The following is a 25,643-nucleotide window of genomic DNA, read 5'->3' on the forward strand; positions in this document are numbered from 1 at the left end:
GTCAAAAAAAAAGGAAAAGAAAATGTACACAATGTACAAAAATGTAGTGACTATTAAAAATGTTGGCAAAACCTGGCAACCCAATGTTGTGGCCAATCTCGCGAGACTTTACTACAACACCTATATAGGCTCTTGGGTATTGTAGTCAAAATAATGTTATAAGCCGTCCCAATTTTTTTCTTTAAGACGCTGAAAAGCCTAAATAATCTCCTGCGTAGAAGCAGGGTGCTGCTCCGAGTGCAGTTTTGACCCAGACGTCATTTTTAAAGGATTAACACCCTTTGCGCTGCTTGACACTTGTGTATTTTTTTAATAGCCATCTCCAGAAACGTCAACATCGTGAGAAGACGTGCAGAAAGACCTCGAAGCGTGTTCAAGGTTCAAGTTTGTGCGAGAACACAACACATGTGTGCATCAGACACCAGGTCAGACTGATTTATCACGTCGAAGATTTCCAAACACGGAGTTCTTTTTGAACACAGACGAAGGTAACAAATGAGATAATCAGTCGTCGTGCAAATAGATTTAACTGCACAGACACAAGCTTGTTTATGCACTGTTTGTATGGATAAGGCGCAGTTTATTCATTTGATTCGAGGTGAGGTCACTAAGTTGTTGGATCAGTTTTAGAGAATAATCAGCAAGTGTGATGATTAGTATTACTCGGATCAATGATGGAGAATAGCGATGGATCGATCCTCGGTAATGCAATACTCTGTTTACAAGCCAGACTGTTTGTGCAGAACATGGGCGTGCGTGCAAGCACGTACTCGCGTCAAGTACATATAGAGAGGGACTGCGACACAAGGGGCTGTGTAGTGTTGAACTCAACTGTCATATCCTTGACATATTTCGCTATATTTCTCTTTGTCTGCAGTGTTTTGTTTTGTTTATTGAATGAGCAGTCGGGTGTTTGGCAGCCCTTGGTAACCCTTAAAGGGGAGACATGGCCCATCGTTTGCAGGACCGTCAGCACAGGCTGCCAGTGGCTCAGGCCACTGTGTTGACTTTGCCACCAGCCAGCCAAGCAAAGGTGAGGATTTGTTTCTATTCATGCCTTAAACTTAAAAACAGGTGATTGATGATACAGTCGTGTTTGAGCATGCCAGGGTGGGGTTGGCATTTAAAGTTTGAGTCATCTTGTTTACAGAAGAAGAGTCAAAATATGAGTCCATATCGAGCCTAATGACTGTGTATAAACACGTTTATAACTGCATACAAACTAATATTTTTGCAGTCTGTGATCATCACATCCTGCCTGTCATCTATTAGTCAGTCACATCAGGTGATGAGCATTACAGCAGCATTTTTTAAAGGCACCAGCTGCGAAAATAAATAAATAAACAAAATATCTATTTATGATTATGATCAAACCTGAAACAAAGCCTGCCTTTCAACTCTCTCAAATCCAGCTCAGTTATACGGAAGTGCTGTTGTTATTGTGAGATCTAGTACAGTCTTCCTTATAACACCATCTGAAGGACAAGTGTCTTCTGCTATGTGCTTTAAATAGCAGAGAGTTGCCACATAATCCAAAGCTGGTCTTTGTTTACAAAGCAATGGAGTGGATAATATTGAGTAACCAGAATAATTATTCATATTTCCAGTAGTTTCACATGGTTAGGATTGCTGTAATAGTGGATTTTTAATGGCCTAAAGCTTTTGTTTCCTTATTGAACACCAGTACAAAGTCAGTTTTAAAATACTGAACCTGAAAAACAGATTTTTATTTTATTTGCTAAAGTTAAATTACAGCAGTTAAATCTGCAATCATCATAGTAATAATGCAGCATCTTTGTTCTTCAGTTCAAATGCTCTTCTTATCAGTTGGGAGTGTTTATTGGGTTCAACTGTCCCACTCACTTCACGGTCTTGCACACACAAACAGCTCCTGGTCTTGTGAATTGTTACCTTTTGTAATTCTTTCATAACTGTGAAATTTTTGTCTCTAACCAAAATGCGGATTTCTGCTGTCACATAAACGTGGGAGCCTATGTGCTAATAAACATGTGATGTTTCTTATGCAGTACATGAGGATTAGAAAGCTAAATAAACCCAGATAAACAATTAAACTTTTTTTGGTCCTCCATTAAAAGCCAGCGTAATATTTTGAAGAAATGGGAAGTTATGGTAACGTCAGCACTAAATAACAAAATGTTTTCAAGCAGGATGTGAGGCCTAGCTGGTCTGCTCTGGAATCCCTGTTATGTGGTGCGTTTGCCGGAGCTATCGCCAAAACAGTTATTGCACCTCTGGATCGCACCAAAATAATTTTCCAAGGTAAGTGTGACAATGTGGCAAATATGGAAAGAATATAGGTTGGCATGTTAGCGACTTAACCTCTGTTTTGTGTATTAGGTGTCACCATAAATGCAGCCACTGTTTTTCTGTTTGTACCAGAGTTCTTGCTAAGTGTTCCTGACTAATTACTAATCCTCTTAGTAGATGTTTAACTTATGTGGGAGAGTGTGTATTTTTTAGCCTTGAGGTTCACTGTGTCTCTGTTGTTTATTCACAGTGTCCTCAAAGAGATTCTCAGCTAAGGTGAGTTCAGGCATCTGTCCTATCAGTGAGTCAGGAACTGATAAGTTGCAGATTGACGCAGGTTAATTCATGAATGTAATGATAAGAAAATACAAATAACAAACAAAGGAGTGTTGTGGATTTTTGCATAGGAGTAGTCGCCTGCTTTTCTTCATTTTGAAACATTAGTAGCAGAGTATTTTTGATTTAGGTAGCACAAAAACATGCAAAGTAAATAATGTTATTTTTTTGATTTATAAGCAGCAAATAAATCAGTAATAAAGAATGCTACCATTAGCTAGAAGACTACTGCAGTGCTAATATTCTATATGTTCTTATTCTCAAGTTGCACACATTTTCGTAAGCTTGGTTAGCTTGACTATATAATGTCGTTATCCTGATCGTGATAAGATGATTAGGTGCGGAAAACATGACCGGACTGTACCCTTGTTCCTAATCTAGGAGGCTTTCAGGGTCATTTACTCTACATACATAGAGGGTGGGCTGTTCAGTCTGTGGAGGGGAAACTCTGCGACCATGGTGAGGGTCATGCCCTATGCTGCCATCCAGTTCTGCTCACATGAACAGTACAAAAGACTGCTGGGGAGCAGCTACGGCTTCCAGGGCAAGTGAGTAAGCAATTTATATCAATACACTATATTTACAGCCTGTCTAGTTTTTAGCTGTGCTAACAGGATGATTCTAGAGATGTCACTATAAATCACTCACTTTGTTTGTTATTGGGTTCTTATGACTGGCAATCTATCTTGAAACTCTTAATAGAGTTTTGTCAAATCCGACCCATCGTCAGGTCAAAATTTCTGACGCTGAAATACAGCATCAGAGAGCCTCTAGCATTATTAGTGTGTTTCTTTGATTTTAGTTTGCTCATTCTATCTGTATACTATTATCCTGGTTGTTTCAGAGCTCTGCCTCCTTTTCCACGTTTCCTGGCTGGGTCTCTGGCTGGTACAACTGCTGCTATGCTTACCTATCCACTGGACATGGTACGAGCCAGGATGGCAGTGACTGCCAGAGAAATGTAAGTACCTAACAATTGTGATAACACGCAAAAGTGTACCTCACCATGTCTTCACCAGTGGAATGGATGAAGCACACTTCATTGTTTGCTGAATGTTACAGTATCACACAACACAAAAAGGTTTGTGTCAGCTTGGTAAATGATGTCTTGCCTGCCATGTGTTCCTTCAACAGGTACAGTAACATCATGCATGTCTTTGTGCGGATCTCCCAGGAGGAGGGTGTCAGGACACTTTACCGAGGCTTCACCCCCACTATTTTAGGTGTTATCCCATATGCAGGAATTACTTTCTTTACCTACGAGACCCTCAAAAAATTACATTCAGGTACTGACCATTGAGGCTTTTTCTTTTCAAATCAGTAAAGTTGAAAACATACATACATCTGTTTTTTCACTTATCAATTTTTTCATGCATTTCTCTGTTGGTGTTTTTCTCAATTCAGAGAAAACAAAGCGATCCCAGCCTTACCCTTATGAGCGCTTGGCATTCGGTGCCTGTGCAGGCCTGATTGGACAGTCGGCGTCGTACCCCCTGGATGTGGTACGTCGGCGCATGCAGACAGCCGGAGTTATCGGTTCGTCCTACAGCACCATTCTGGGAACCATGCGTGAGATCGTGACTCACGAGGGAGTTATACGCGGACTGTACAAAGGCCTGAGCATGAACTGGGTGAAAGGGCCCGTTGCAGTGGGGATAAGTTTCACCACATTCGACATTACGCACAACCTTTTGCTCAAATTGCACCAGATGGGCAACTTTATCCACTGAATCATGTGGGAACAACATAGGCGTAACATATGGCACAGATGAGACTGGCATAAGAGAGGTTGTCAGGTCTGTGGGATGGCAATAATATGTCTCTGGCCTCTGCAGGACTATTGTGTTGCACACCCCTGTTCCCTTAAGGCAGCATGTCAGAAGAATGGACAGGAGATCTGCTGTTCACACAGATAGGCTTTATCTCAGACTTTGAAAAATGCACTTTCAAAGAAAGCGAAGAGACAAAAAAGTATTTTGAAATTGTTCACACAATCTGAGCTTTGTTGTGAAATCATAATACCTTTGTGAAGGTTAAAGCAGTGAACAGCCAGGTGTGTTTTTGATTGCATCAGTATGGAGAAAATATTTGCACTTTATTAAACATGCAATGTTCTTTCAGTTTGACCCATTATCATTACAGAGAACACAATGAGTTTGAAACCTTTAAATTAGGAGATAAATTTTGATTTTAAATAAGCGCTTTCATTTCGTTAGTATTAAATAGCCTGATTAAATAAGGTATTGTTTGTAATGAAGGCTGAGTACCCAGTGTTCTTTGTCTTTGAATTTCATCAAATTGTGTAACTGTGCCAATGTGGACTGATGGAGTGAAAGAGGGTGATCACGTCAGCAGGACTGTGCAGTTTCACTTTCCATGCAGCACTGAGGTGCAGTGAATTTATAGTACTTATGTCTAATAAGTGGACGTTAATCAAACCTTAAACCTAAACAAAAGACAGATTTTGGGGTTATTTGCATGTTCTTGACATTTCTGCTTTTTTACTTTACTGTTGTCACATTGCTTGTACTTGCTTGTAAAGCATTGTTTACTCAGAATCTAAACATAACACACTTAACTTGGTCTTCTTTTTTTTTCTTCTTTTAAATAAAAATAAATTAAACAGTAAATGGATATTTCAAAGATGGATCATATCCAGTGATGTAAATTTAGTTCTTTTGTGTGTGTGTGTGTGTGTGTGTGTTTTTTCTTTTTAAGATTGTCTTTCCATTAAAGGGTCCATCCACACCACTAAGCAATGAATCCTTTTGTCCACTTGAGGGGGCCATGTAACAAGCAAAGCTAATGGTGCTGTCATCAGCATTCAAGAGCAGATTTAAATCACTGATGTTCGATCAGTTTTACATGGCTGAAGAAAAGCCTTCACTAATGGTTGTACTACCAATAAAATGCTTTTTCATTGTCATAAGTGTTTTGTTTACATTGGGTTCCTCAAAGACTGGTCTATTGTGTCACTTATCAAAGTTTAAATAGACTTAAAAACACTTATTGGACATTTCAGGTACACCTTACTGGACTCTCTCTCCCTTCAGAACTGCTTTAATTATGGTGCAGGTTCAAAAAGGCCCTGGAAACATTCCTCACAGATTTTGGTCCATATTGATAAGTTGCTGCAGATTTGTCTGCTTCACATCCATTATACAAATCTTTGGTTCCACCACATCCAAAAGGTGCTTTATCAGATTGAGATCTGCTGACTGATTCTCATTGTCATTTGAGATGATTTGTTCTTTGTGACATGGTGCATTTTCTTGCTGGAGCCACCATCAGAAGATAGGTAGACTGTACTTGTAGAGGGATGGACATGAGCTGCACCTGTGGTCGGGTAGGCTGCGGCATTTAAACTATATGAAGCTGGTACTAAGTGACCTTGAACCTTTGAATCGATAGAGCCGTGCTTTCATGCTGTTTATGTCAAAAACCTGATCACACCAAAATAGTAACAGAACTCACACCAGATGAGGCATCGTATTTCCAGTCGTCTGCTTTTCAAGTTTGAAAAACATTCATAGTTGACAGGAGTGGCACTCAGCCCATGGAGATGCTCTTCTGCGTGTTTGGTTGTATTGAATGGTTAGTTGAGTCACTGCTGTCTTCCTTCTCTTACTTCTGACATCAACAAAGCATTTTTTTCCTGTAGAACTGCCACTGGATATTTTCTTTGTTTGTGACCATTCTCTGTGTACCTTATAGATGGCTATGTGGGGAAATTCCCCCAGTCGAACAGGTGTGATGGACCCAGAGACGTGTAAATAGGCGTACCTAATAAAGTGGCGGGTGAGTATATGTGTTGCTTGGTCTTCCTTTACTTTCAGTAGATGGCAGCACTGAGCAGCTACTTTCCCTGCACAGCCTGGCCTATAATGGGGAATATTTAGGCTCTGATCACCTCATGGCCTGAACTTGACCTGTATGAGGGGCCGTACAAGCCAAAATTCATACTTTGACTCTCACATACATATATTCTTCTTTCACACACATATATTTTCACTCTCACATACATATATTCTTCTTTCATGCACATATACTTTCACTCTCACATACATATATTCTTCTTTCATGCACATATACTTTCACTCTCACATACATATATTCTTCTTTCATGCACATATATTTTCACTCTCACATACATATATTGTCATCTCGCACACCTTTATTCTTAATTCATATCCATGTATATTCACTCTCACATAAATCCATTAATCTTCTTTTCACACACATGTATTCTATTTTTCTTAATGCTACATATTTTTATGTTGACATATATTTATTCTCCTTGCAGGTGCAGCCCTTTCTAGTCATACATATATATACATACCCTTTACCTTTCAACACATATATATTTGTACTCCTATACTCATATACACATACAATCCCAGTGTTTATCCTTTACCCTTGCATACATACACTCTGACATTCACATCTGCATTTCCTAACACAGGAAGTTAATCCTTTAAGCAGGAAGTTATTCTTAAACCAGGAAATGTAATACACTTGGAGAACTTACTTGACATACCCAGACCTAAACCAGAAGAACCAAGCAATGAAGCTGTTCAAAGTTGTCCTGCTTTCTTTGCTAGTATTGCAGTTAATTTGTCGAGTAAGTAGTAATGAAAATGACATTAGAACTTTTTTAAATAATGTATTAGAATGTTTGGAACCAATTCAAAGAGAAGCTACAGATTCTTTTGTTCGTCAGAGGCTCCATAGAGAACTTGGTGATCACATTCAAACCTTATCTGGAATTTTGTCCATCTCAAGATTTGTTGACGATGCAAGAAATAGAGAAGCAGTGAATACATTACAGTCCTTAAATGGATGGCTAATTTTTTTACTGACTGCTTATGAAACCAGACAAGGAACTACATCTGAGAACAGACTTGTCTTGCTACCTCCACCTCTCATGACTTGCTCTCAAGGTCGACCGCGATACAGCATTTCAAGAGAGCAAATATCTCATTTAGTATCTCTTGGAATGAACTGGCAAAGCATTGCAACATGCTTAGGGGTTAGCTCCCGTACTCTGTACAGGCACAGAGAGGACCTTGGCATTGAGCCACTGACTTATGCAACATTATCCGATGAAAACCTGAACAGGGTTGTTAGGGAAATCCTTCAGTATACCACAAATGCAGGTGAACGATATGTGCATGGCAGCTTGAGATCACGTGGGTTACGAATCCAAAGACAAAGTCTACAAGAAATTGAGCCCTTTGGACGTTCCCTCAGAAGACGCAATGCAATACGTCGACGACTGTACAGTGTTCCTTTCCCCAATCAGTTATGGTGAGAAAATTCTAACAGAAAAACAGTCCTGATTCTAAGTCTATAGCGAAATGGATTATCTAAAGCAAAATAACTCATTGTTTTATTTACTCAAACGTGTGCATATCCTTGACCATGTCATAGTTTCCCCATACATAACTTCTACTTATTTCATTTTTCTATAGGCATATAGATGGAAACCACAAACTTGTGAGATGGAGGATGGTGTTCCATGGCTGTGTGGATGGTTTCAGTAGAACCATCATCTACCTTGCGTGTTTAGATAACAACAGGGCATCAAGTGTTTTGTCACTGTTCATGGTTGGTGTTCAGAACTTTGGAATGCCATCCAGCGTGAGATGTGATCATGGACTAGAAAACACTGGTGTTGCCCGTTTCATGCTTTACAGGCAAGGACTGAACAGGCATAGTGTTATCACTGGCAGGTCTGTGCATAATCAAAGAATTGAGCGATTATGGGCAGAATTAAATCGAGTGGTCTCATATCATTTTGTTAATCTTTTCAATTTTATGGAGGAGCATGGTGTATTAGATTCACTTAATGAGGTCCATTTATTTTGTCTTCATTATATATATTTGCCACGTATTCAAAGAGCTGCCACAGAATTTCAGAACCAGTGGAATAACCATGGACTTTCAACACAAGGAGGGCAAACCCCTCTTCAGCTGTGGCAAAGGGGCATTATCAACAATGCAGGAATACATAACCCAAATATGAATGGTATTTGTGAAAATGACTTTGGTATTGATGAATGCAGACCACTGCCAGAGCTGGAGACAAACAATAATGTCGTTGTTCCATCAATTAACATTTCCATCAGTGACACCATGATGGTTACACTTCAACAGACCTTTGATCCATTTGAAGATGATGGCAATAACGGTATAGATTTATTTTGCAACCTTGTTCGTTTTCTTGAGAGACAATCCTAAAATATCAACAAGGCCTCTGGAGAAATTTCATTTACTGTAATTGTGGTTGTGCAGCTTAAAAAGAATACAGTGCCAAGACTGTTGTTAGTTCAATATTATTAGAAGTTTAGTCACAGCTTTAAATTTCAAGAATGCTACTATCAACCTTTACATGCATGTTTACGGTTTGTATACAATTTTAAAGAATTTATGAGTTGTATTATGTGAGTGTGTTGAGATTTTACAACCATGTTTTGTTTTAAAACACCTTGTTAAAAGAAAAAATAAATTTGTGCAACCACATTTTATTGAGGTTTTTGGTCATCACAATCACCAGATGTATTGTCTTGGAACAAGATGACTCAAACTGATAACATTAACATTAATACAGTCAATACATCAAACATGGATCACTGATCAAATAGAATAGAAGTGTCAGATAAACAATATTGAAGAACACCAGAGAATAAAAGCAACAAACAAGTACAAACCTAGAAAACAAAAATAATCACAATGCACATAAATTAATGCAATGAAAAAATTATTATTGAATTATGTTAGTATATATAACTATTGTATACTTGTAGAATGGTACCCTGACAAGCAAAAAGACTTGAAGCAAATGAACATTTGTTAAAAGGTCAATGCAAAAACAGAGCCTCCAATCACAAAATAGGTGGGTGACATATGAAATATGGCAACATAAAGTAAATTCAGCTTGGTCTCAAGCGTGTTAATTGGTGTTTTAGGTGGAACATTTTGAACATTTGTTTGATTTCTGGGAAAGAAAATGCAATGATATTCAAAACACCCCCCCTCTCTTAGAATTACTTAATGGTTGACACTCATTAATTTAACTGAGTGCAAAACTCAGATTAGCATACTAACCTGACCAGGAATTAAGCTATTCCAAAACCATGTGTATTACCTAATGCAAAGTCCATATTCTCCTGAAAGTCTTTGTAAGAGGTATGAAGTGGTAACTTTAAACAATTGATGCACGTGTTTGCAATGGGTAGTTTAGACATGGTTTGTGCATCTGGCTCTTGGTGAAGAAATTCAATGGACGGTTGTGGAGAGAAGCCAATTGGTGGAACAGTGTTGGCTCCAGTGGCGAAGGCAAAAATTGTCCCCAGCTTCTGTGTTCCGTCTTGATCTAAAGGAAAAGCAATACTGTCAAAAATGGCATTAAAGACAAAAAACACAGCAAGCATTTCTACTTTTAACTGATTCAATGAAAAGATGCACTGCATTATAAATTGAACACAATGCTTAAAACGCTAAATTTACCTTCTGCATCTGCTAGGTAGTCTCTCCAGAAACTGTCAAGAAGGTCAGCTGTAAGCACTGAAGGTGACCAGCATAGAAGGGTGCGAAAACTCTCTGGGTGATCTTGGATTTTGTCCAGCACCTCAAGTGTCCGTAGTCCATCCTGAAATCTAAATGATAATCAGAATTACCTTTAAAATCACAAATCACATCAAAAATGAATGGATCCAAGAAGTATAATCTAAAACATATGAATTTATATATACAATAATTTTTACTTCAGATTATTCACATCATCAAAAGTGTATATCCCAAATCTGCATTTTTCATGTGATGCTGTCACCTTTGGAGGCATGGTGTACCTACACATAAAGAAATGTCACACAAAATTCCCAGAATACAAGGCAATCAGCATGGGTTTGAGTTACTTATTGGACAACAATAAATACATACATACATACCTTTCAAATGGACCACGGACTCTGTGTATTACTTGGAACATGATAATGTCATGTATAAGCAGATCCTTGTCTTCCAGCCTCTGTAGCGGCCTCAGGCAGCCAGCATTGGCTAAGTATTCCTGAAGTGGCTCAGTTGCTACTATCAGATCTTCAAAGGATTTACACTCTTTAACCTTCAAATAAAAAAATAATGGGCCCCAATTAATACATGGAGTAGAACGAAATGCACACAATACTAAAACATTATCCAACAACTGACAAATCAGTTTTACCCTTTTAATTTTTTCACGCAGGTCACTATCGGCAACATCTTCTAAAACTGGTTTAGCCAAATCTGGGCCATCAACAAGGCAAGAGAAGAGTGTTGGGGACAGAAAGCCTGCTGGTGGACCACCATGTACAAGGCTTACTGCAATGGCTCTGCCTGCAATGAAGTACCTGTCCTCCCTCATGGCTAGAAATAATGAAAAACATTACATGTCAATAGATGCATGAAAGCGCTTGACAAGAACTTCATAAAAATGATTTTTTTATTGCATTACTCCAGGGATATCAGCCTAAAATCAATACATACCAGCACTATCAAGCGCCAAGTTCATTTGGCCTTCTTCACCCTCAAACATTGGAGACAGGGGCAAAGCTTCGATCAGAAGTCTTAGAAATTCTCTTCTTGGTCCACCCAAGTCAACAGCCTCTTCAGGTACTCCCATATCGTCAGAAACTGCACCTCCAGCACCACCACACTGAGCACTGGGGCCCCACAAGGCTGTGTGCTCAGTCCTCTGCTGTTCACACTGCTGACTCATGACTGTGTAGCAACACACAGTTCAAATCACATCATTAAATTCGCTGATGACACGACCGTGGTGGGTCTCATTAGCAAGAACGACGAGTCAGCGTACAGAGAGGAAGTGCAGAGACTAACGGACTGGTGTAAGGACAACAACCTGTCTCTGAATGTTGACAAGACAAAAGAGATGGTTGTTGACTTTAGGAGGACACGAGGCGACCACTCACCGCTGAGCATCAACGGCTCCTCTGTGGAGATCGTTGACAGCACCAAATTCCTGGGCGTACACCTGGAGAAGGACCTCGGCTGGTCCCTCAACACCAGCTCCCTGCACAAGAAAGCCCAACAGCGTCTCTTCTTTCTGAGAAGACTGAGAAAGGCCCGGCTTCCACCACCGATCCTGACCACCTTCTATAGAGGAACTATTGAGAGCATCCTGAGCGGCTGCATCACTGTCTGGTTTGGGAGCTGTGCCATATCAGACCGCAAGACCCTACAGCGGATAGTGGGAACAGCAGAGAAGATCATCGGGGTCTCTCTACCCTCTATTGAGGACATCTACACCACACGCTGCATTCGCAAAGCCACCAGCATTGTGGCTGATCGGACACACCCCTCTCACACACTCTTTACACTCCTGCCATCTGGAAAAAGGTACCGAAGCATTCGGGCACGCACATCCAGACTGTGCAACAGCTTTTTTTCCACAAGCCATCCGTCTCCTCAGCAAAAAGGGACTGACTGATAAACACGCACACACACACATACACTAACATTATCACTCAGCTTAACTCAAATACCTCAAAACATTGAGACTGGACTGACTAACCAACACAAGCGCAAACACACTGACCTACACCACCAAACCATCGCACACACCAACCTGTAAATGCTCTTTTGCACAATATTATTACTAGATATATTATATATTATTATTTTTTTTGCACTAACTTGTCTTGTAGCACCTTGGTTCCTGGAGGAACGTTGTTTCGCCTCACTGTGTATTTCTAAACTGTATATGGTTGAAGTGACAATAAAGTTGAACTTGAACTTGAACTTGAAAACCTGACAGAAATTGTGTGGCATGGATCATATGTCGCTCGTTTAAAACCTCTAATTGCTCCATCCAGGACTGTTGATCTATTAATGTTGAACTTGCATTTCTTCTGTTGGTTTACTTTTGCAGAAAGTTCCTCCAAAATATCTTTTGCTGATACCAAACAACTTGAAGTCCTGTAGGATTAGAAAAAAGAAAAGGAAAAAAAAGAAAAAAATATTGAAAAGAACATCAGTAAAAACATTCACATACAAGGGCTACAAGGACATACAAAGTTTTGTCAAAATCAGAATCAGCATACTTTATTAATCACCAAAGGAAATTATCATAATCATAAGCAAAATGTACAAAGGAGTATATTGCTCAGTGGCTTTTTATATTGTTTATATGTTTTGGAGAACTAGAAAGCACTAGAGCAAAGAAAAATAGTTTCAATGCACAATAAGTAAATTTCATTTCATTGTCAGATAGGCAGCGAATTTTTAACAGCCTATTTCAAATAAAATAAAATTTGCCAGCAATACAGCATTATCATTTGACTCTGTAGACATTATTCAAAAAACTGTTTTGTTAACAGCAAATATAAATATCATATATGCATATAAATATCTGAGGATGGATTACACTCCTTCACAACACTGGTTACAGTATTGGATTGCAACAAATATGGTGTGTTTAATTGGCTACTGTAAAACATTTGTATTTGAAACTAACCTTTCGCTCTGCAGGCTTGCTAGTATAGCCTGGTTAAGTTCCTCATCATCAGAAGACATGTCAGATAGTGGAGTCATGATTGAAAGGTAGTTATCGTAGTTTACAGATTGACTGTGTGTTGATGTAGAGGGTAATGCTGAACAATGATTCTCTGGATTCCTGGTCTGGTAGGGTGAGCTTGAGGTATTTCGGCACGTCAGGACCAGAACTGGATCACTTAAAGATGCAGATGATGAGGTAGAAGGCTGACTAGTGGAAGGGTAGATTTCCAATGAAGACACTGGTAACTGGCTGAAGGAAATGTTTGTTGAAGCGCTGCTGTACTTGTGTGAGATACTACTTTCATGGGTCAAGGCAGGAGTTTCCGTTAATAATGTTCCATTACAAACTGATGAGGCAGGAGATTGCGTCGGAGCAGAGATTGGTTGGAAGGCAGCTGTTGAACTGGCAAAACTGTCTGAAGATGATGAGCGCAGCTGCCTTGATGAAACAGGGTTTTCTTCACAGTTTTCCTCCCTGCTGTAGCTTGTAATATCATCCTTAGAAATAAAATAATAATTATAATAATTCACATATATTGAATTTGAACATTAAATACCATATATCCAACCTCTTCTGCTTATTCTTATCAGAGGTGGGGTGGTTGGAGCCTATCCCAGCTACCATAGGGTGAGAAATTTCAAGAGTTAATAGATCTTTCTCACAATTACTTTTACATACTAGGCAGACAAAATTGTAACACATCTCCTGAACAGCAGTAGTCTTACGTTCTATAATTCACAAACAGTCCAACAGAGCAGCTGTAAATTTAGTCAATACCAGAGCTTAGGATTAACATTTTAAAAAAGGAACATTAACTTGGTACTATTCTATCCAACTACAAAAGGTGAAAGGCAAGTTTAAAAAGAACAGACATGAGAAAGTTCAAAGGTTGTTTATGCACCAATTTCTGGTCTTCATATTATTACTGTACAGTGCTATGTAGATTCATTCAAAAGTCAAATAACGTACCAAAATTGGTTTTGATGGTCTGATGTATAGGGCTTTCGATTTATCAATTTTATGTATGAGATTTGCATCCAGCTCCTGTCCTGCTCGCAGTTTGGGCGCAATCAGTCTGTTGCCACAAGCCATCAGAAACTCCAGGCTGGAAAACAGTTACAGTAAGTTGTAAAATGTTTAAAATCCAAAACAGCAAAAATGTTCCAATAACTTTTTTAGAGCTAATCTTGTTTTCCTCTTTGAATCAGACTGAAACCAGTAGTAACAGAAGTAAACTTTATACAAATGTCAAAAAAGTATGCCAAAAATGGAGTGTTCAAGAAAGGATAACTGATTTGGTTCTTTTATTTTAGTTTACTGATTCATGTCTACCTGTTCTCTGACTTAAATCGTTATGTAAAGCTTTGAAATGCCTAGATATCGAAAAGACTACTGACAAAAGCTGTGTCGCATTAGGTTTCGACTGCTAGCACAACCTACCTTACATCAATAGAAAGTTTATCTCCAAAGGCGTCCCTTATTTGTTCAGAGACAGTTTTCTGGTCCCAGGATTTTTGGAATTCAAATCCATTCAATATATGCCCTTGTTCATGTAAATGTTGTTTTGTGCGATGCTTGACAACAACACTGCTTGATGGCCGTGGAAGAAGGATGACATCTTTGTTGAAAGTATCATGATAATGTGTCTTGGCCTTATAAAACAAAACAGAAACTATATTCAGATTTATGTATCTTTTGTTTTATTTACCTATACTTAGACACTATCAGTTCCTTAAGAAAGTTGCTAATGTCACTTGGTAGTGACCAGCTTACACGTTAAACTGTTGCTAAGCTTTTATGAATAAAATAAAATGTTACACAGTTTATATTAAAAAAAAACAGTATCGCAGCTAGCCATTTAGCCCACTTGAATATGTTTAAAGTTGCTTGTGCATGTAAGAGTTGAGTATAATAGCAAACACAAATAACAGAAACATAATTTGAAAGAAAAAAAATGCATAAAGTAATAGCATGCCTATAAATTGCCTTTGAAAAAAAAAAGGAAAATGTACGTAAAATAGAAAATGTTTTGGGGTTTGACCATTTTAATTCACTGACGCTTGAATTAAATAAATAAATAAATAAATAAATAAATATATAAATAAATATATAGTACAATGCATAAGGATTTTTTTTACTGCTCTACAAAGAGGCATACAAAGAAACATTTGCTATTACTTTTTACTTTGACTAAAGAACAAAAAAGACACCGATCATATTTCTTTTTTTCTTATTTCATACACTGTAGAAACTGGACTGAAGGCATGACTTGGCATCCATGTTTATCTACCTCTACAGTGGTACAGATATTGATCCACTCACAACACAGAGTTGGATTGATGTCTTCTAGCAAGATTAAAATTCTACCCCAAAAAATAAATAAATAAATAAATACAAAACTAAACAAAAACAACAAGAAAATTAATCCAACCTTTTATTTAGCAGGCTAATGTAGCTACCACCTCCCACATTAATAAAGAAGATTTAATAAAGTAATCTTAAAGTAAGCATCAACTTACACTCGGGTCACAAGTACAAACAGCCACTAATATTGAAATAAATGCCACGGTCTTTACTGTTTTTAATGTGGATGCTGCTGAATAAATTAGCTAGGGCTAAAAATTTATAAGGGTAAAAAAGTGCGTTGCTAAATCAGCAAAGCACATTTCGTATTTTGTATTTCGCAGTTGTATAGTTAAGTGGCAAACTGTTTTGTCCTTACCTTTTCCTTGATCTGCAGTTCCAGTTGCCAAAGTGTTTTTGGGTCTGATATCGCAAAGACTGCCCCACTCCAGTCGAACTCCGTGTAGCTACTTGACTCGTTGAAGATACCCGGGTGTTAGCTGGTCTAAAAAGTTCCCTCATCTCACTTTCCACCGTGCTGTGGGTAACACTGGGTGCAGTTGAGCCCGTCCCATCTCGATCAAGTGACGAGGACAACGATGTGACCGTTTCAGGAGATGATAAAATATTTCTTAACAACCCGACAGCTTGCTGAAGAACTCCAGTTTCTTCTCCCCCCTCCACGCTGTCAGACACTTGAAAGTGACCCGCGCGTGCTTCTCAGCCAATCACAGCGGTACAGACACCCAGCCTTCCGTTTCCATTAAACTCCTTCCGTTTCCACTATACTCTTTCATTCACATACATTATTCTCTTGCATACATATATTTTCTTCAGATATGTATGCATTCTCTTCTTACATACATATATTATTTGTAAGATTAAATGCATTTTGAATGCATGAAAATGAGAGCAAAATGTAGGAATGCATAAATGAAAATGCATGTATGTTAGAGTGCAAATGTGTAAATATGTAGATTAAAATACATGTATAAGAGAGCATAATATTGCAATGTGTGTGTTAAATATGTGTAAACATGAGAATAAAAATATCTAAATATAAAAATTAAAATAAAACTACGTGAGAGTGAAAGTATATGTATGTGAAAGAAGAATATATGTGTGTGAGAGTGAAAATATATGTGTGTGAAAGAAGAATGTATGTGTGTGAGAATGAAAATATATGTGTGAAAGAAGAATGTATGTGTGAGAGAGTGAAAATATATGTGTGTGAGAGTGAAAATATATGTGTGTGAGAGTGAAAATATATGTGTGTGGAAGAAGAATGTATGTGTGTGAGAGTGAAAATATATGTGTGTGAGAGTGAAAATATATGTGTGTGGAAGAAGAATGTATGTGTGTGAGAGTGAAAGAATAAATTTTGGCTTGTACGGCCCCTCATAGCCTGTTCTCTTGTTCATTTAGAAGCTTTTTCACTGTTATTTTATGAGTTGTATTTAACACATACATGCAGCTTAGTTACTTATTCAGTTAAAAAATATAGAGAAATTAAAATTATAAATCCCAAAAAGGTTAATTAACATGCTTAAATACTGTATAAATGTTTGATGTGCTGTATCTTTTCCCTCAATATATGATCCCAGTATAACTTTTCTCTATATTTAATATTTGGGAATTTTATTTCTTTTTAAAAATGTTTGGATTATTTTAATAAACTTTATTACAAAACAAAGCAAAACAAAAAACCCAACAAAAAATGTAAAATCACTCAGCAAATGAAAAATAGCCAGAAACGAAAAGCAGTTGTAAGTAAACAAACGAAATTAAATAAAAATTACAAAACATAATTTAAGTGACGTCTTAAATACATTCACCTAAACCTTTTGTAAAAAAGGAACTGATTTGAGATAGAATATTACTTTGCAATACTATTTATATTTTTAATATTTAAGACACTTTTACATTTTAGTTGTCATTCTAAACTGTTTTCTCAAATATATTTAAGAAGAAGATGGCTTTGTTCAAATCTTTCCTCCATCTTATCCTGTTTTTTTGTGCTGCGGGTACGCATGAGCTCTGAGTAACTCTGAATTATATGAGTGTGTGTGTCCCCAGTCTGTCGCATTATTCGGCACCCAAAAACTGTTTCTATTCTTCACTGCCGGCTGGGTGTTGTCTCCTGAACTTCCCATCCGAGCTGGATGGAGGGATGCTGCCCTCTTTCCGTCTGCCAACCTTTTCTCGCCCACCCTCCCTACCTTTATGACCTTGACTATGAATTATGGGATATCCTGCCACCCTACAGTGTGCAGCCACCCACCCAGGTACTGCAATAGTCGAAACAATGCGACTGGCTAGATAACATGGTTGGAGGGCGGGTGCCTGAGAGAAGCGGGCGGAGGAAGAAGAGGAGGAGGAGGGGTGGAAGGATGCTTCTTGAAGGCGCCGTTGCCATAGGTAACCTGGATCTGTGCCAAGGGAGGGGAGTGAACCATTTGCATGTATTCAAATCTCGCATGAATAATTCACTTTGAAGCCCCTGCTGGAGCACTGGCAGACAATAGCCACACACACTTGCACATAAATGCACAGTATAAGGTGGAAATGCACACAAAAAAGCCTTCCCGCGCGCACACACGCATCCAGTCTCCGAGGGTGTGAGAAAGGTGAGGAGTTTGGACTGGGAGGATGCTTTCTATAAAGCCTTTCACTGGAAAGAATCAGATTAGGCTGAAACTGTGGCAATGGCAGTAAAAATTTTCCACAAGAAGACTTGAAAACATTCAGGCACTCTTCACCCGTAACACAATAGATGTGAGCAACCTGGCAGAGGGGCCATTTGACTTTGAATCTTTGCTGTGGATGTCACAGCACAGATTTGGAAGGTTGAGAATGTATGATAAACATATGCACACATGTTCACACCCCTCGTGGTGTCCTGCAGAGGAAATGCTGGCAGGGATCCAGTTGCCATCACTTTGAAGGCCTGCTCTGTGTTAGACTCCTGCGCACCTGTCTCCAAGGCAGCTTCCATAAATTCACGAGCATTAAAATGCCTTGAGGGATGTTTTATCTAACATAAACGGGCCTGTAAACCTTTAGCCGTAAACTTCCCTTAAAAAAGCCAAGAAATGGGTGAAAAAAATTGCTAATCCCACTGCCATGACTATAAAACTCAGTCAGGAAAAAGCTACAATCCCTCCATGCACATATGCTGATATTTACAAGTGCTATATGATCGTCATCCTCTCCTACTGCCACCTTCAGAGCACCCACTCCCCATAGCTCAGTCTTGTTAATTTTATAAGATCCTGCATATTGCCACTTATCGGCTGGCAGCGTTGTAAAAGCTCTGGGGTCAGTGCATTACTGAGCTGCTGGGCTCCACTCTTCCATTAGAGGGAGTGTTCAGGCTGCGTTGGCCTTCACTCAATCAAATACGGGCTGCGAACGGCTGCTCCAAGTGCAGATGAGGGGGCACAAACACACACTTTCCCACACACACAAACATACAAATGGAGACTCCTTCAATGCTTTTTTTTGTATGCATAAATCTGAGCACATAAAATCTGGGCACCTGCACACACACACACACACACACACACACACACACACACACACACACACACACACACACACACACACACACACACACACACAGTGTATGCGTGTTACCTCTACTCACTGTTTAAAGCCCTGAGGCAGATAACAAGTTCATTTGCATAGTATTTTTGCATTTAAAGAGAGTAAATGCATACGTGTATGTGCTTGTTCTGCTGCTGACATTTTCACCACTTGGCATTTAAACATATTCAACACGCAATGAGTTGTAGCTTCCTCCAATCCCTGGATCAGGTGAAACGGATGAGAGGCGCAGCCTACAGCAGCGAGCAGAAATAAGAATCGGGGTGTGCGGGTGATTTAATAGAGATTCCAAAATAGAAATTTAAATAGAAGTTGTGTTTGTTGGAACGTACAGTTAGGAAATTATTTTTCACAATCAGCCAGGAAATGAGGTCAGTTTTATGCCACTGCCTGTCAAGGTAGTGTCAAGGTCATAGGACGTTAAAGATGAGTGTTGATGGGAACAATGTTGCCTTTATTTCTCACAAATAATTTGTGACTGCTCTGATTTTCTGACTTTCTGGCATATTAATGTTGTCTGAAGACCTTTTTCAAAATGTTGTACAATAGCATTGATGTTTAAAAGGAACATTTTATATGCATTTTAATAACAGTAATCATATTTTTGTCTATTGTTTTTTTTTTTCATGTAACACCATTTCTGCACTCATAGTCTACACACAGAAGAGACACCATACCCACCATCCAGTGAGTGTGTGCCCGTTTATAAACATGTATCTATTTCTTCTGCCTGAGAAGAAACTGGGGGTCGGTGTGTGGGTGTGTGGGTGTGTGGCGGGTGGATGTATGAAGGAGAAAGCTCTGACAGACTTTGCATGTGAATGGCCGGGGTCCTGTGAACCTTCTGCTCCCTAGCTCCGCACTCAATGGCATCACTGCAGTTAGCATGACAAACTAGGCTCCAAGTTCTCGGACTTTTTGAGACAGCCTCTCCCTCCACACCCCCACCCTCAACAGCCCCACCCATCAATGTCCTGACTCCACCATAACAAACCCGTTACCCCCAACTTGCTCCTCAGTGCTTTGGGCTGGGCCTAAAGAGTTTATTTGGTGTCTGGGGGGGTACCAAGTTCAGGGGAGCCAAGGAGATGACCCCTGCAAACAGACACACACACACTTCCTGAGTGTGAGAGAAAATTTAAAATTGCACGATCACCGGTTTTAAGTATGAATTGTTTTCTTCTTTGTTATATACACCAGAATTAAAAAGAGGTTTCATTCCCAGCCTTTTTCCTTTCTCATTTCAGCTTCCCTTACACTCCAACATCACATTAACACATTTCATAAAGCCAGCCCTTCATTATACGTGAGTATGATAGCAGTCATTGGAGTCTGGAATTAGAACACTTACATAAGAATTCCGTTTGGTTTTTCAAATGCTGGAATGGCATCAGTGGGCCTCAGCTGAGCTCGGATCCTTTGGGTGCTGTTGCCATGAAGTAAAAACACGTTACCTGTACTGTGCGGTATATCCTATTTGCAATCCAAAGATGCCCACTTTTTGTTTAGTTATGTTAATTTACTTATTACCACATGTGCTCATTGGCGTACACATCTTTGCGTGTTTTCTTTGAGTTCTGTGGCTCTAATCGTTTGGCTCGTTTGAAAACGTCGCTCAATTATTTGAGCTCAGCATGATAATATCTGGTAAAATAAATAGATCCAGTTGTCAGTGGATTGTGTTGTGTGAATAAAAGCACTACATCTTGTGATGACTGCAATGCAGTTAATAAGGGCTGCTCCTTATTTTGTAGTGTTTGTGCTGATGGTCTCTCTATAAAACACACAACACCCAGAATACACTCCAAGCTGATGTCATCTTACAAAGGACAATTAAGATGCTGTTTTATGAGCCCAGCTTGGAGAGTTAAATCATACTGTACTTAAGAGCATTTTTGAAATATATGCACACAAATAATCCATGGAAATACGCTCTTGTACATAACAGGCTAAATATCTTATTTACTGGGACTCCTCATTCAAGCTGATTGGTTTTTCGTGATTTGTGTTATTGTGCTAAAACAAATTAATTATCCTGTGTGGTTTATATAATTAACCTCTTGCACAAAAGCAGCAAATCATAGAACTTGCTTGTGTGTGTTTTTTAAAGGGTGCTAACAATGCGCTCCAAAATGATGGAGAAAAATGATAGTAATTCAAATATTTCTGTGCTAAAATAAAATAATTTCAATCATTCATTAAAATATACAATTCAAAGCTTTCAAATTTTGATGCTGTTTGTTTTTTCCAGCACATTTAATGGAATTAACACAAAGAATATAAACAAAGATCTAAATGCTTTCTTAGCCACAGTTTACATGCAATGAAAAAACCAATAAAATTCACACCGGCATTAAAATTGTTTATTTGTTTTTCTAGCCACCAAGCTCTGTGCAGCTCTGTCCTGCTGTTACAGGCCTTTGTTCTGCTAACAACCAGGATGTTAGAGACTCTTCATTGACAAACAAACAGCTGAGCTATTAAAAGACAATTAGCTTGCCCCGGAGGCTTTACTTAGGTCAATAAAGGGCTGCTTTTACAACTCAATGAGCTAACAAATTAGTGTGTTGGTCAGGTTTTAAAGACTTTTAATAAACTCTTGCGTGGCTGTGTTAATGTTTTTCTGTGATCTGTTTATTAATTGTATTTCATGTAGTACTATAGATATATTTGAAACCATAAAAAGGTAGAAAAAAGAACACTACAAGAAATTTCACAATGATTCAAAGGAGACATGACTAACAAAGCTGATGAAATATATAAATGTAATTACATGTAAAATAAAAACAACCAATTCTATTTTTTTACACAACCTTCTTTTGTGTGTGTGTGTTTTTACGCTTGTCTTCACATTTGCCATCAGGAGGGAGCAGGCCTCGCTGTCAGAGTTGTAACCTGTATACAGACTTTATGTGACATGATCCGTAACTCTATCTATAGGTGTTATGGTATCATTGCCACCATTAAAGAGGTTTTCCACCTTCCCAATGACCTCCGCCTCGCCTCACAGGACACAGAAAACGACCTGATGGCAATGTCTTTCACTGTACAGAGGCTACGACGAAATGCATGTGTGTGTATGTGTATGACAGCAGCTGTGTGTGTGTGTGTGCCTGTGCACGGTCGGTCACTTCACATACAGTGTCTTTAGAAAGAGTTCAGCCAGTAGGACTCGGCCTTCTCCCCGGTGAGAGTGAGGGAATCTAGCACGGCCAGTAAGCATGTATATCAGGCCATCTCACGGCTGGCTGGACGCTCCCTGGGTGGCCCACTGTGGTCAATACGGCACTGGTGACTGGACACACAGAATGGGATAATCTCCTACTTTCTTTCAGGGCCATGGTGCACACACATACACACGAAAACACACACAGATCTCCTTTTATGCCGGTCTGGCCACGGTGGCTTGCCTGGGCCTAATTTCAGGTCAGGACCACTCACGGGGAGGCCGAGGGCTGGGAAGCCTGGAGTGAGCGAGGGGACAGCATGGTTGGGGGAGAGTGCGGGGAGGGGGCTTGAAAGGAGAGCATGGGAGCCCATTTCACCCAGAGCACTGGAGCACACTGGGGGCACTGGGGCATTGCCTCTACTGGCTGTTGAGGGAAAACAAAAGGAGGTGTGATCTCCACAAAAATAGGACCGATGCCTGTGTATGCGTGTGTATGTGGTTATAAATGTGTATCATTGTTCAGAGTTTCCTTCAGCTTCAGCAATTCGCTTCAACACCCCTGCTGCTCACATACAAAGGCACCTAATTGACACTACAGATTTAGGCCACTTGCTTTAACTGTTCCCCTTCCAACCCTTCAGCCACTGCTGGAATAATCAGAGTAATCTAAATAAACAGGTTCCTATAGCTTCAGAAAATGAAGCATCTGTGCTTTGTTGTGCTGTGCTAAAGGATCAAGCTCAGTGTGTTTGTTGTCATTAAAGCCTGTGAAAGTGGCGAAACCAGAAATTTGTTAAACACCTCTCAAAACTTTCCCAGTCTGATTCTATCTGTGGGTTTTAGCCACAAATAACAGTGGCCAAAACCCACAGTGGAAGATATTTTTTTAGTAGGCCAAATGATTTCCTAAGGCAGCTGGGAACTGTAGCTTCTAGCAAATTGGACCCCAACAAGACTAAAGAGCATATTTGTTAGAGAAGTCATTTGGAAAAAGTAATTAGGAGCGAGCATAGTGTATTGGCAAAGTAAATTCCAGTGAGCAATAAGACATATCAAGCTTTGGAAAGTAATACCAAAATTATTGCTGTTTGTGTTTTTATTGAATTATTTGACATTATTGAAAATATGAAACATGATCAGTCCTATAACTTTACTGTATGCTTCAGGTATAATCACAACTATTAAAAACAAACATTTCTGGCAGATATAAAAATGATACTTCAGTAGAAAGAAAACCCAACACAGGCAGTTTTTCATTTCACAAATTGATCAACTTTATTCAAAATATGAATATCCCATTAGAACAACACTTTTGGCATTTTGCAATATCGTTCAGTGTTTTGTGATGAACGTATTTCTTTATAGAAAAAGATTCTCTAAATATACATGTGTACATAATGTCGCACCAGCAAAGAGGAAAGTAATTCAACAACAGCAAACTCTCGTTGAATGATTTTACAATCAAATACTTGAATGTAAATTACAGAGTGAAAAAGAAAGACCCCTTGTGGTCTCATCCAATCTCCGACCTAAAATTGGTCTCAAATATAGTAATTCATATCTAATGAAACTAATTTTGGAAAATATTGTTCGGAAGCTCCATTTTACACTTTAGACAGCACTTAAATTGATTCAACCTCTAAACTTACCTTTTAGAAGCAGCACTGACTTACCTGTTACCATCCACAAAGACGAGCGCCTAGACAGAGGATAATCAGACTCTAATGATGTGTGTCTAAGTGACTGCTCTTGCAGGTGTAGAGGTGGCATTTTCCATATGTGGCCAAGGCTAAACGTGTTCAAAGAAATTGGCTACAGATAGCGTGCACGCTTTGTTATTCAGGTGGAAGCTCAAGAGTCAATTTTATCTTCACGGTGGCTTTTCTGACTGCATCTGTGAAGATACAAGCATGTAAAAAAGAGACTCATTAGTGAATAGAAAATGCAATACTGCATGCAATGCAAAACTGTGCAGTTAGTCCAGAAATATTCTTCTAATTCCAAGTGTCCTTTAGTGTATGTTAATTAAGCATATGGGGATTTCTGCAGAAAACCACCAACAGGAAGAGCTGTTTCACATGAAGATGTACTTTATTTAAATCACATGAGCTCTCTGCAGATATGCAGTGACGATGATGCTGCCTTTGTCATCATCACCCCAGACATACCAAACTGTTAATGTTTACTAGATGGGGGAGGGCGCATGAAGGCAAGTGCATGTCCGTGTGTTTGTGCGTCTATCAGCTGTCTGCATCGCGAATGTGCATGACCCCTGAGCAAGCAGACAGTCATGGGTCAGAGGTCAAGATAGAGCCCTGTCTGGGCTTCCTGGCTGACCCCAATGCCTGAAGCACAAACACAGATACACACACACACACGCGTGCTTAAGGGGGAAGGGTTGCCCCCTATGAGACTAATATCACCTTTGGGATTAGAATCCAGACAGAAATACATTGACCCAAACAGGTGCGCACACACACACAGTCTCAGATGCAGGATTTGCTTGGTCATAAAACACGAGTGGCGTTGTACAGCAGAGAGGGGCAGCAGAGATGCTGAGTCTGAGAAGGCCATCCAATTATCGTTCAATGCTGAAGTAAAGAGGAGACCAGAGGAGACGCGGGAGGTCCAGCCCTCATCATAGTGAGCAACGAAAGAAGCTAGCACATAGCTACCTAGCTACACTGGGTTGTTATTCTTGCAAGGCTAGAGGATGCCAAGGATAAACTCATACAGTATGTAAGATAGCTACTATGACACCGGATTAAAGGGCTTGTGAATAAAAAAGATAGCATGTCCTTCCTGTCATAGAGTATATAAAGTATTTTAGCTGTTATTTAAACCAAACAACTGATGTATCTGCTGGAATTGGGAGCCCAGAGGACCAATCTGGGAAAGAAATCAGCATGCCTGACTCTTGTAAAAAAAAAAGAGAGAGAGAGAGAGAGAGAGAGAGAGAGAGAGAGAGAGAGAGAGAGAGAGAGAGAGAGAGAGAGAGAAAAATCACAAATCAAAGAGGAGAGAGACTGCAGGATCTCGGCACTAGTGAGTGAAACAGAAAAAAGGTCAAATTCAGAAGAGCTGACGAGCTTCGCTACCACGCCATTGGGAAAACTCCCTAAATAAGCCAGAGTGTTAAGCCTTCTAATCCCCTGTATTATTGCAACATCTGTGAGGTCTAGAGAGGCTCTGTCGGTGATTACCAAGACAGATGTAAACAATATCCTGGCTGAAAAGGAGAGGAGAGGAGAGGAAAGGAAAGGAGAGGAGAGGAGAGGAAAAGGCTTGGTAGATATGGATAAGAAACTGCTAGCAGGATAAGAAAAGCAGACAGAGAGAATGTGGAGAATATAAAGCGGGTTAGGTAGG

The 25,643-nt window shown here is 39.4% G+C and overlaps 3 protein-coding genes and 1 long non-coding RNA gene across 8 annotated transcripts in view; 1 reads left to right on the top strand and 3 right to left on the bottom strand.

The window, feature by feature from the left end:
- The first annotated feature begins 150 nt into the window (after positions 1-150).
- Positions 151-5,493, top strand: LOC146641077 (mitochondrial coenzyme A transporter SLC25A42-like). 3 transcript variants are annotated; one of them, XM_085399256.1, is made up of 8 exons: positions 151-488; positions 878-1,033; positions 2,166-2,280; positions 2,519-2,544; positions 2,986-3,152; positions 3,449-3,565; positions 3,739-3,890; positions 4,009-5,492. In XM_085399256.1, exons 2-8 carry the CDS (start codon positions 947-949, stop codon positions 4,332-4,334), a joined length of 990 nt encoding a protein of 329 aa, XP_085255382.1. In that variant the 5' UTR covers positions 151-488; positions 878-946; the 3' UTR covers positions 4,335-5,492. The 3 variants fall into 3 exon arrangements, with proteins under 3 accessions (XP_085255382.1, XP_085255384.1, XP_085255383.1); XM_085399258.1 differs by having other exon boundaries at positions 152-488; positions 2,169-2,280; positions 4,009-5,491; XM_085399257.1 differs by lacking the exon at positions 151-488 and having other exon boundaries at positions 500-1,033; positions 4,009-5,493.
- Positions 5,494-9,095: 3,602 nt separating this feature from the next.
- Positions 9,096-11,359, bottom strand: LOC146641078 (G2/M phase-specific E3 ubiquitin-protein ligase-like). Its single transcript, XM_085398112.1, has 5 exons — positions 11,128-11,359; positions 10,826-11,007; positions 10,554-10,726; positions 10,114-10,262; positions 9,096-9,979 (listed from the first exon to the last, which is right to left on the bottom strand). The coding sequence occupies exons 1-5, from the start codon at positions 11,357-11,359 to the stop codon at positions 9,723-9,725; spliced, it is 993 nt and encodes a 330-aa protein (XP_085254238.1). The 3' UTR covers positions 9,096-9,722.
- A 207-nt stretch (positions 11,360-11,566) lies between these two features.
- On the bottom strand, positions 11,567-22,686 carry LOC146641079 (uncharacterized). The gene is made up of 7 exons (XM_085398113.1): positions 22,547-22,686; positions 22,348-22,400; positions 15,879-16,194; positions 14,126-14,261; positions 13,115-13,653; positions 12,414-12,576; positions 11,567-11,671 (listed from the first exon to the last, which is right to left on the bottom strand). Exons 1-7 carry the CDS (start codon positions 22,684-22,686, stop codon positions 11,567-11,569), a joined length of 1,452 nt encoding a protein of 483 aa, XP_085254239.1.
- Positions 22,687-23,573: 887 nt separating this feature from the next.
- LOC146641080 (uncharacterized) overlaps positions 23,574-25,643 on the bottom strand; it is a 41,841-nt gene continuing 39,771 nt past the window's right edge. For all 3 annotated transcript variants that reach the window (XR_014909667.1, XR_014909665.1, XR_014909666.1), the window contains exon 4: positions 23,574-24,168. This is a non-coding gene — a long non-coding RNA (uncharacterized LOC146641080). The remainder of the gene's footprint in view (positions 24,169-25,643) is intronic.

Source organism: Rhamphochromis longiceps, linkage group LG23 (genome assembly GCF_057381845.1).
Source record: "Rhamphochromis longiceps isolate RC_006_pf linkage group LG23, R_longiceps_female_GT1.1, whole genome shotgun sequence".
Taxonomy (NCBI): Eukaryota; Metazoa; Chordata; class Actinopteri; order Cichliformes; family Cichlidae; genus Rhamphochromis; species Rhamphochromis longiceps.

What these genes read in the sequence shown, in the direction of transcription:
- LOC146641077 (XM_085399256.1), top strand. Translation starts at nt 947, where the DNA reads ATGGCCCATCGTTTGCAGGACCGTCAGCACAGGCTGCCAGTGGCTCAG. An exon ending in AGCTACGGCTTCCAGGGCAA is followed by an intron (nt 3,153 to 3,448) that starts GTGAGTAAGCAA and finishes TGGTTGTTTCAG; the next exon opens with AGCTCTGCCTCCTTTTCCAC. An exon ending in GCAGTGACTGCCAGAGAAAT is followed by an intron (nt 3,566 to 3,738) that starts GTAAGTACCTAA and finishes TTCCTTCAACAG; the next exon opens with GTACAGTAACATCATGCATG.
- LOC146641078 (XM_085398112.1), bottom strand. Translation starts at nt 11,359, where the DNA reads ATGAGTCAGCAGTGTGAACAGCAGAGGACTGAGCACACAGCCTTGTGG. An exon ending in TGCGTGAAAAAATTAAAAGG is followed by an intron (nt 10,727 to 10,825) that starts GTAAAACTGATT and finishes TTTTATTTGAAG; the next exon opens with GTTAAAGAGTGTAAATCCTT. An exon ending in CTACCTAGCAGATGCAGAAG is followed by an intron (nt 9,980 to 10,113) that starts GTAAATTTAGCG and finishes CTTTTCCTTTAG; the next exon opens with ATCAAGACGGAACACAGAAG.
- LOC146641079 (XM_085398113.1), bottom strand. Translation starts at nt 22,686, where the DNA reads ATGCCCCAGTGCCCCCAGTGTGCTCCAGTGCTCTGGGTGAAATGGGCT. An exon ending in CAGGGAGCGTCCAGCCAGCC is followed by an intron (nt 16,195 to 22,347) that starts GTGAGATGGCCT and finishes GTCACTTTCAAG; the next exon opens with TGTCTGACAGCGTGGAGGGG. An exon ending in AACTGCAGATCAAGGAAAAG is followed by an intron (nt 14,262 to 15,878) that starts GTAAGGACAAAA and finishes ACTGTTTTCCAG; the next exon opens with CCTGGAGTTTCTGATGGCTT.